This window comes from Pleuronectes platessa, chromosome 21, assembly GCF_947347685.1.
Source record: "Pleuronectes platessa chromosome 21, fPlePla1.1, whole genome shotgun sequence".
NCBI lineage: Eukaryota > Metazoa > Chordata > Actinopteri > Pleuronectiformes > Pleuronectidae > Pleuronectes > Pleuronectes platessa.
In genome coordinates, this window is record NC_070646.1 from 14,274,888 (window position 1) to 14,285,935 (window position 11,048).

An 11,048-nucleotide genomic window follows, 5' to 3' on the forward strand; every position below is an offset into this window, starting at 1 on the left:
AAACATTAGTTCGGCTATAATATTAGTTCATCCCCGCATCTTCCCCTCCAGGTCGCGCGCCCCACCTGTTATGCCTCCGTGCTCCGTGTTATGCCTCGATGGGGCGCACCACACAGTTTGAGAATCACTGTGCTACACAGGGCCGGCCCTAGCACATTTGGGGCTCTATGCATGCTTCACTCCTGGCGCAGGGTCATATAATAGATTTGACCTCCTGCCTTTGCCTGAAGGTGGAACGATGCAGCCTTAACAGCAGAGGTGTAAAGTAACGAATTACATTTACTCACGTTACTGTAATTGAGTATTTTTTTTTGTACTTTGACATCAAAACATTAGTTCGGCTATAATATTAGTTCATCCCCGCATCTTCCCCTCCCGGTCGCGCGCCCCACCTGTTATGCCTCCGTGCTCCGTGTTATGCCTCGATGGGGCGCACCACACAGTTTGAGAATCACTGTGCTACACAGGGCCGGCCCTAGCACATTTGGGGCTCTATGCAAGCTTCACTCCTGGCGCCCCCCCCCCCCCCCACCCCATGTGGGGGGGGGGGGGGGGGGGGGGCACCCAAATAAAATTGCAACTTTCAGACGGTATTTTGCCCTGTAAGACTGCATTTCTTTTCAAATAAACACAACGATGGCAACGACATGGTGCAAGCATTCGATTTAGACAGCGTCTCTCCTCAGGCAAGGAAAACATTCCCTAACGTTTTAGCTAGACCTCAGATAATATGAAAGTGTTCACCATTCAAATTCATTATTCGTCATTAAGTTGCGTTCAGTTCAACGTTCTCATAAAAATGAAAGTGTTCAATGAACACGTTCTTTTGAAACTCAATAGCCTACTGGCCTACCTGCCTCGGCCACCTGCGAGCGACTCTTCAGCTGTGCTGCTGTTCACTGCAAAGCCAGCGCAGATGAGCTCTACTCACCTTGAAATTCAGCTGCTGCTTAAACTCAACAAGAAGTTTGTAGACTAGTGCTCAAAAGGTCGACCAAAGTTCAACCAAAAGTTTAAATATACAGTGGGACAGCGGCATTTTAACTTTTATTTTAGCTGTCATGTGGTTCATGTCTTGACATGTCCTTCCAAAAGTTCTTAAATGTTGTGTTGACATGTTAAATGTTTGACATGTTTAATGTCATTGCACTTATACTTGTCAAGATTCACCTTTAATTAAAAATTACTGTTTTTGGATTGGATTTATGACCCCTTGTCCTTTTTTGCACTGTATAGGAGCGGCCCCCATCAATTTGTTGGAAGTAACTAAGTAACTTTTACTTAAAGTACATTTTAAATGAACTACTTTTTACTTTTACTTGAGTAGATTTTTAGATGGGTACTTTTACTTGTACTTAAGTAAAATTTCATCAAAGTAAAAGGTACTTTTACTTGAGTACAATATTTCAGTACTTTTTACACCTCTGTCCATTCCTTGGAGGCACCCTGTTATAGTGTGGATACATTTTCTGTCGTCCTGTCCCCAGATTTCAATTAAAAATGTATCTAAATTTTGTTTGCTACATTGGAGCGTGTGCTCTCAGTGTTTCTGCACTGCTGTTGACAAGATGTCAACAAATCCCCAGATATTTGAATATTCAATCAGTGTTTTCTGAATTGAGTGAGGACCTAATCAGGATGTGTTCTTGTTCCCTTTCTCGATGTCACTCCCGTAGGAAACACATCTTCGCAATAATAGAGCTCGTCTGTGCGTGTGTGTGCATTTGTGTTTGTTTGCATGTTGTTCTCCTGGGCACACAGCTGTACTTAAATACAATGTTATTGTTGGTATGTTGTACATCTTGATCTATTGTCAGTGTGTATATTCCCTATAGGACTAGCAGGAGGGTGATTTTAGCTTCATTCTACGGTTTCTGCTGCTTAAATGTTCTTCCATAAAGACGTCAAAAGTTCCTTCCCCTCTGAAATCATCCTAATGTCCTGACTTCAAACCCATTCGGGGGCCTGCCTCTCACATTTAAGTGGGCTGATGGGGATGCAGGAGGAGCCTGTTACCTAAGCCTTGATTGAATTAGTTGTGGAGAGCTGCTCGTTCTGCCAAGCCGGCGCCACTCCCTGCGCTCCCATCGCCAATGCCTTCCTTTATTACTATGTCTTGATTGATGATGTGATTACAACATCAGTATGTCTGTGTGCAGAACACCTGATTATTTCGAGTGTACTCGATCACCTCATGGAGGGTCGGTAAATTGTGTTAAAGGATTTTGGAGGAGCTTGCAGTCCGTTCGCTGGCTCACAATAGAGCGTAGCAGTGTACTGGCAAAACAATGGCCTGCCTTTGTCTGTATGTATCTCTCATAACGAACCTCTTAGCTTTTGGAGGATGCAGTCCACGCAGCCCACGGAACTAGAACTGCAATAAGACAGTCCGGTCTATAATCAGCTGCCTAGCAACAGAGCTGATGTTAGAAAGGACAATACAATTTTTACTTCGACTTTTTAATCAAACCGTTCGGTCAAGTTGAAGCATGATACTTAAACATGGTACAACTCGTTGCTTGCTCGCCCAATTACCACTTTGAAAAACGGTTTGACACCAAAGTGCAATGAGTCCTGGGGTAGGTCGCCCGGAGAAGGATTCACCAATTGGAGGCTTTGTTTTTCGAGGATGGAAGGACACATTTGTCTGCAAAAGTTGAAGGAGCCTTGGAAATAGCCCAGCCTAGATTATTAATTAACAGGAGAGAATGCTGAGTGCTACTTACTGACATCAAAATGCAGAAACCTGTTAATTGGGAGGCTAATTCCTGACATTATTTCACCGAGCCGAAGGTAATGAAATACTGTTTTTAATGTTGTCATACGTCTGAGTCACCAAGGAGCTTCAATTGTGAGGCTCTTATTACATAGCAGTCTGCTACTCAGAGAGAGAGAGAGAGAGAGAGAGAGAGAGAGAGCTTTTGATGTAATACATTTGTTGCTGCTTTGTGACTAAATGTCTGAGCCTGCAGTTAACTTATCTTTTTCCCAAAGACCTCATAAACCAGGAGTACATGTATTTAAAAACTGTCTCTTTTGTCCCTGTATTAAGTTTATTTACTCTCACCCTTTATATATCCTCCTGCTCCTTTCCCTACCTTTCCTCCTCTGAACACGTAAAATCTGTTTCCATGGCAACATTTGGATTCTTTGTTTTGCTGTGTTTAACAATCATCTACGCACTTCAGCCCACATACAGTCAGCGATTTGGAGTTTGTCTGTAAATTCATCAGATTTTCAGTCCGTAACGCGATAGACTGGCTTGTGTTTTTTTTTTTTTAATCTTGCATAAGTTCCCTGGGGAATATTCATGGTGCAATGTGGAGAGCTGAAAGCATCAATTAAAAGCTCCACCAAGAGAATGCAGCTTTTATCTAACAGCTCTCTGAGGGATGTAAACTGATTAAGAAAAACAAGAACTGATCATTAATAAACAGATAACCAATACCTTGCGGCAGTGGAGGCTGAGACTCATAGATGTAAGTGACGTTGTTTACGACTACAGCACTTTTATGACATTGGTTTGACAACAACAACAACTGATTACGGATGAATAGCCACAACTTCATATATAAATAATCCCATAACTCCCTTCACATTCAAATCTGGTCATAATATCTCCAGGTTCTTCAGGACTTTTTTTCAGTATTAAAAGTAATCCAGATCATTACACACTGTTTACCCCTGAGACTCTAAAAGTATTTTGTGGACTCAAACACTTCACCCGTCCCTCCATCAGCATAGTGGGGAGTAGATAAAGAGTGAATTTTCATTTTTCAGTCAACTGTCCCTTTAAGTTCAAAAGTGTATACAATATGGCCAAGAAAGATTTTTAAGATCTATTTTAAATTCATAGTAGTAATCTTGCTGTATTATTTTATTAAGAGGTACTTGTGTTAAATTGCTGTTTACTCCCTATTCAAACCAAGGAAATTATGTAGATGCCAATGTTAAAAATACTTGAATAACAATCAATTAATTTTGTATAGTTAAACATGAACAAGTATTAACTAAAGCAAATTTATCAAAAAAGACAGTAAAAATAACTATGTTAACGTCAACAAGCTAAATATGCAGACACCATTCAATCAAACATTCTGAGAGAAGGTCAGACTCTATGCTCAAATCATGGAAGGCAATGTCTGTATCATTGAAGGTGGAAATACTTCACTTAATGTTAGGCAAACAAAAAAATGCACTCATGATTGGATTCTGATCTGTTTGGCCTACAGTTCTTTTTGGATCAGGTATTTCAGCGAGGAAGCACTTCATTCTGTCTGTTTCTCTGCCCATACTCTGATAATGGCAGTGACGCAATTCAGACGTGAATATATAACGACCATTATGTTAAATACTAACTTTTCCCTCGCACTTAAAGCAAAGGACGATGGTGGTGATTACACTCTTCAGCGACAAGAAGAGAGAGTGCTTTAATAACGTGAACGCCATTACTGCTGAGTCACGACATGTTGGAATACGTCGTTTGACATTTTAAATGGCAGGAAAGAAATGGAAATACATTTTTTTAATTGACATACTACACAGCCATTGTGAGAACATTTGAAAAATGTGCGTCCACCTCAGAGCCCTCCTGGTTACCTTCTATTGGAAGTATTCATGGCATGTCCAGCTGAGAGTAGACCCTGGTAGAATCATAAAACCATTTGGCCTGGGAACGCCTCAGGATCCCAAGAGGAGCTGGAAAGTGCTGTTGGTGAGAGGGATTTCTGGAAAGAGCGAGAAGTTTCCCTCAGACGTTGGTAGACAACACAACAAGAACTAAAAACAATTCCCCCCCCCCCCCGGCATATTACAGAGACTGACTTCCTGCCTTTCCTGTTCTTGGTAAACTCCACCGTCTCATGTCATCTGCCCTCTGTTTCTGTCATTCTGCAGGTGGCGAGATGGGAACATCGTACACGGAGACTCTCCAGGCTCTTTGGCAGCCCTCAGCTCGGCTGTTACTGCCTGGGCCTTGTCATCGTTTTGCTCAACGTCTACCGTAGCCACAGGTGAAGCACAAACATCTCTCCTCTTCTTCTTTCTGCTGTCTTTCAAATCCTCTGAGCAGTCACCAGGGCCGATGCTAAGCTAAGAAAAAACCTGTGCAGATTTCCAACCCACACTGTTCCTTCCTGTATCTCTTGTCTTGCAGCACTGTCTGTAAATTTTGTGTTTTCTTACCTTAATAAGATTCATTTGTTTCATTACGCAAATTGTGAAAGTTTTCTTTGCTTCGGCAGAACAGCGTCCTCCCCCTGTTTGGGCTTAAACCTAACTTATTTTCCAGTTCATTATGGCTAAGAAAGAGCCAGACCCAGTTGAGTAACCTAGTTAAACCATTAGTCAATTTGTTAACATTGTACCTCATTGTACCAGAGTAAGAAAATAAAGACCTTGAATCTCAAGGTTCTACTGTACACAACACACTCTTTTTCCCTTTTGTCCTGTTGCCATCCTCTGTATACATCTTCCTGTTTTCTTTCCTCTGCCTCGGCTCAGTGTACTTGTTTCTTCTCTCTCCCTGCGTTGGTTATGTACTGGCGGTTCTGTACGTGTCTGTGAAGTACAAACCTTCCACTGCTGATCAGAATAGTGACAAAGCACCCCACTATCAACACCACACACATACAGTATGCCAGTATGTGAAGACTTTTTTCTTCCTCCCTCTCTCAAAAGGATGTCTGCAATGCTTGTTGCCGGGCAACAATGCTTTTGGAACAAGATGTTTCCAAGATGATAAATTGTCTTGCCAGTTTTCTTCCTGTGCTTCTGAGGAGAATGATTATCAATACACTCAGAGCAACATGAATAACCATAAATAGCAGTAGCACATTTCATTCACTCAGATGTGTTAGAACAGAAGATGTGAATCAGGGGAATAATGGCTCGACTGTCAAACTGAATTCACTCAAACAAAAGTAATAACAGAGTTTTTTAAAGGCTTTTAGTTGAAGTATTGTGCTATAATGAAATTTCATAACTGCTTGGAAAATGTATTTTTTTTGTGGAGGCATGCTTACACACATCACTTCCTTTATCAAAGTAGAGCTCCAGTGTTTTTACACTCAAAAGTGTGTGGGCTAAATCGCACATCCCATTGTACAATGTATTGTGTTTCAAGGAACCTTTAGATAAGCTCAGAAAACAACTTCAGCTCGGACACTTATACTGGTGAGGGTCCAAAACAAACTGGGGATCAGGACTGTGAAAGACAGTAAGGAGGGACTGACAAAAAGCCAAGACTTGTCATAGTAGGGAAAGCACATGTGTGACTCTCCTCAGTAGGAAAAAGAGCCAGTATGCAGAGTACCTGGCCACTGAAGCATCTTAATGGTATTCAGCAATCATCCATTTAATTTTTTCCAACCTATTACTCTGACATGTCGAAATGTCGGCCATGAAAAAGGGGCTATGATATATTTTGTGTAAATTAAGCATCCAGGACTACCTTTTTTAGTTTTTTTCTGAGTCACTATAAACTGGGTAATCCAGGATAACACCATGGCAGGCTGTAAAGTTTCCCTTCAAAACCAATTTGGATGGTAGCAAAGGGCAGCACGACAGAGAGCTTCACAGCTCAGCTCCTGAAGGTTACGGAAGTCAGTGAAACTACCTGAATCTTTTACAGCCTCTTCTGAGTCTGTCTCAGCTAACAGAGACGTCAGTGGCAGGAGAAGTGCTCTGGTGCGTGTGCATTGATTTATGTAAACCTCGGCATTGAGGCACACCTCTTAGATTTCTCTTTACTGTGGAAAACGTGAACAAACAATGCACTGAGGAATTCAAGATGTTTTATGACAAAGGGAAAAATATATTGTTTATTAGTCATATTAGACCTAATGAGAGCACACCCAGGACATTTGTGAGAAACACTCAAATCCCATGCTACAATACAAGGCATTCTCTTCTAATCGCAACATTTAATTTAAATTACATTTATTCTGACCATCACACTAATTCAGGTGCAGTTCTGTGGCTTCAGTGGTCACGAAACTTCAACCTTTGTGAGTGGAATCATTTCAGAGAACTTTTGTGTATAAAGTAAAACTAAACGGATTAGGGGTGTTTGCATAAAATACATCTACACCACAGAGTTTAAAATTAATTAAAAAAAAGCTAAGAAAAAGACTTTGGTGAGTTTATGGAGGCTAATAAACCTTATGTGGGGTTTAAATGATTAATAAATAAATAGCAACCATCTTCTGTCTTGTTCATCAAGTATATACATTTTTGTTTCATATCTTTTCTGCTCAACAGAGTTGGGTAAAACCCTCCTCTTTAAAGATAACATTAACTGACAGACAAGCCACCTCATTGACCAGCAGGCTACTTACTGTACAGCTATCTAATTGACTTGTACTCTGATTGATTCACTACCGGGCCAATTAGCTGACAGCCATGTCTTTTTATAGCTCCACCATCTATTTCCAGGCTGTGTGAGAGACATGCAGAAGACGCAGAGTTGTTATTTTTATCAGCTCAGCACACTGTAGTGATTACGTCTTCTGATTACGTTTAATATTAAACCCCAAGTCCATTTCTAATTAATCACGCCCATGCTTTAGCACCCAGTTTAATGAGTTGCGGGGATTGGGATTTACACATTAAGAAGTATTAGATACCAAATTGTTACGCATCCATTCTCTTCGTTAATTCTCAGGGAATGTTAACAGCTTAAAATAAAGAATTTCTTGTACCAAAACCCATATTGAGAAACATGAGTAATGTTTGTTAGTAATTTCGTGTCGTGAAGTCATTTAGAAGTAGTTATTGAAAACAACACAATGCATTAACGCATTGCCTCACATATTAACTGTACTCACTGCCGATGAGAATGTCTTTTGTGTTGCAGTGACGACAAAGACCAAAATGTAAGATAAATAAAGAATTTGACCTGATGATTTCCCCAGATAAGAAGTCACAGGATCACCAATGTTTTCATTCTTAATTTGTGATGCTGTTGTGGGGTCAACCTCATGATAGCACTTGAGAGGAAGTCAGGTCATGATCATAGTCAGAGGAATACATAAACATCATACCTAAAAAAGAAGAAGCATGTATGAATTAGTTTAGTTTTCCAAAACATTATTGAACTGCATTCAGTTAACAGTTGGTTGTGTTAGAGTAAACTTACTTTGTCCAAGTATTCTATAAAATGATAATAGTTTTAAATTAGCAGAAGTCTGGTACAGGGGGATCAGTAAAAAGTGTATTACAGTAATGAAGACTGACTGAAATTCCCCAGGGCATATTTTCTTGATTATATGAGGTGATTTTGTCTGAGACTATCTTTCCAACTATTTTACTAATTAAGGATTAGAAGATTGGATGAGAGCCTATAATCAGTTGGCCAGTGAATTAACGGTTGGGTTTGTTAAGTTTTACAATTCCTGTCATAAGGGCATTTGGCGACATGCAACGACTGAATGAGGGAGCTTAAAATTTAAAATGGAATATAAAATATGTAAAGTAATGTAGTCATAACATTATTGATCCATCGGTCAAAATCTCAAAATATGTCGAATTGAATATTAGGCTTGAACAAGTGCATTCCAAGAATCAGTGTCTTATAATTTACTCTTAGTGCAAATAACATTAATCTCTTGGCCTGATCTGCAGATTAAACGCCATCATTTCAGTCAGGTCAGCGCTTCGATCCCAGTCTTCGCCATCTGCATTCCAAAGTGTCCTTGGGCAAGACAATGAACCCCAAATTGCCCTTCATAGTAAAGTGTAGTCCATAGCTACACTGTAGGACTGTGTGTGAGAGTGGGTGAATGGCAACAAACTTTACTGGAAAGCGCTTCGAGTGGTAATAAAGACACAGAAAGACCATAATATCTGACTAAGGTCGGCTGCAAAGCGACTCACTAGGAAAGTGTCTTTGTTCAACTCCCACGCTACACCTTATGTACCTGACCTTCAATTACTTCCTAATCATCCAGCTCTCTCTCCAACATCAGAATTTCTATGTCACATTTGAAAAGGTTAAAAGACAGTTGATGTATGGCTTTGAATGGTGCTGGTCCTTAACGATCTCATACCTCCATCCCTCTTGCGTTTACATAAGACACTTCATTCGCATTTGACACTTTTTTTCCCCTTGGACAATAGAATGAAAAGAGAACTTGTCCTTTGTAAATCAGGTGTAGATTTATACTGACAAATAGGATCGACCAATGACCAAGTGTCTGAAAGACCGTTGTCCCGTGTTTGTAGACGCTAAATCAACGGTGACTGAGCATCAGTTATTATGGTATATCCAGTGGTCAGTGGCTCATTCACTGACCGCCTGCCGATGTCTCCTTTCCCATCTCTTTTCCAATCCAAATCCCAGCAGCATGCCCAACCACAACCAACCAACAGCTCAGTGGTCGCTCTTTGTGTTGCTCCTTTTGCCTGACATGTCGTAGCATCCCCACTTCACAACAACACACTTCCTGCTCCCTTTGACAAAGGAAGAACGGCATAGGACTCGCAGCACAGACCTCGTAACCCAGTTTCCTCGTAACCCAGATTTGGGAGCAATTTTCCTCTTCCGGAAGTACCCTGCATTCAAATGTCAGCCCAGAAGTGTGTTAATGTTCATAGTCAAACACACAATGTTACATCTGCCCCAGCGCCTGTGTGTGTGTGTTTCATTATAATTTGCACCATTAGAAATCCTTTCAGTACAACCCAGACTTAACTTTTTAACTCTACAGATGTTCAGAGGTTGTGGGGCATGACAGCCTTACCTAAACTAAATCATGAAATGATAAACAAGGACAAATAAGGATAAATAAGCACCCAAACAGGCAATGAACATTATTAATAGTATTATTCCATAGTACTATATAGATGTTAGCTGATTACTCTCCAGTTTAAAAAGGTGGCAAAGCGCTGCCACAAGGGGAGAGACAGACACATGAGGAGGAGTCACTGTCATGGACTTAGAGACAGACAGAGCTGAGCATGAATTGTATTTAGGTCTGTAGTTTTGATTCATAAAAATAAAAGGATGTTTAGCAGTGAGGGGGCTGATGTCTGGCTGTGTTGGGAGACACTGGGTAGCATAGAGACTTGGCCACAATGACAAAATAAACCATTTGAATTTAAGGGATGTAAAGGTTATAAATGATTATCAGCAAACGTGGCAAAAATTCTATTTGACAAGCTACTGCTTCCAATTTAAGTGCCTCAGGGATAGGATACACTTATTTTGCACCCGTAACATGCAAATCCAGTTGACAAAGACAGATAAGTTCTTAAGGGGATACTAACATGTACTTGTATATACCCATAATAAAATAGTTTGAAACTTTGAAAGCTTTTACAAACATTGTCTACTCACCGCTATGACGATTGAGGGGTGGGTGAAGTGTTTGAGTCCACAAGATAATTTTGGATTGACAGTGTGAGACTGTATCTCATTTGTATCTATATGAAATGGTTTTGTCCTACTAAAGCAATATAATTATTTCTCACATACAAACCCCAGACTCAGTGGATGTATTAGTTTAGCGTGCACTTGAGTGTTCAGAACACTGGGTGCCAGAAATCCAGAGTATGGTCAACAATAAGAAAACCTTGAGACATAGATTGCCCCCTATGCCCCAATGGGTGATGGTGTTACGGTGATGTAAGAAGTAGAGCAGCTGTATTTTCATGAGAGGACGAGTTTGTTTGTGGCCTTGGGGCTGCGCTGCCTGTTGTCAACAATATGTATAAAAGGAGCAGTGTAACAATCAATCTGCTGTGCTCGAGTCACAAGCTACGTGCTTGCAGTCTTTTAGTGGTTTTCATGTCACAGTGAGGTGAGCAGGTGCCAAAACGCAGGAGACGGGTTCAGGTGAAAACACAATACTCTTTATTCAGGCCCTGGCTCTTCAACAAAAGCAAGCTCAAAAAAATCTAAATCCAAATAATCGAAACTTAGAGAAACACAAGGAGAACCAAAAGAGCTGAAAAACACACAACTAGTGAAACAAGGTGAATAAGATGAAACTAGACGAACTGACAAGAACAAAGGGAAGCACTGAGACTTATATACTCAATGCAGAGAT

At 40.6% G+C, this 11,048-nt stretch overlaps 1 protein-coding gene across 1 annotated transcript in view; it reads left to right on the top strand.

The window, feature by feature from the left end:
* pemt (phosphatidylethanolamine N-methyltransferase) overlaps window positions 1–11,048 on the top strand; it is a 51,850-nt gene that overhangs the window by 18,064 nt on the left and 22,738 nt on the right. The window contains exon 3 of the mRNA XM_053413918.1: window positions 4,897–5,012. Coding sequence (XP_053269893.1) covers window positions 4,897–5,012 — 116 coding nt within the window. The remainder of the gene's footprint in view (window positions 1–4,896; window positions 5,013–11,048) is intronic.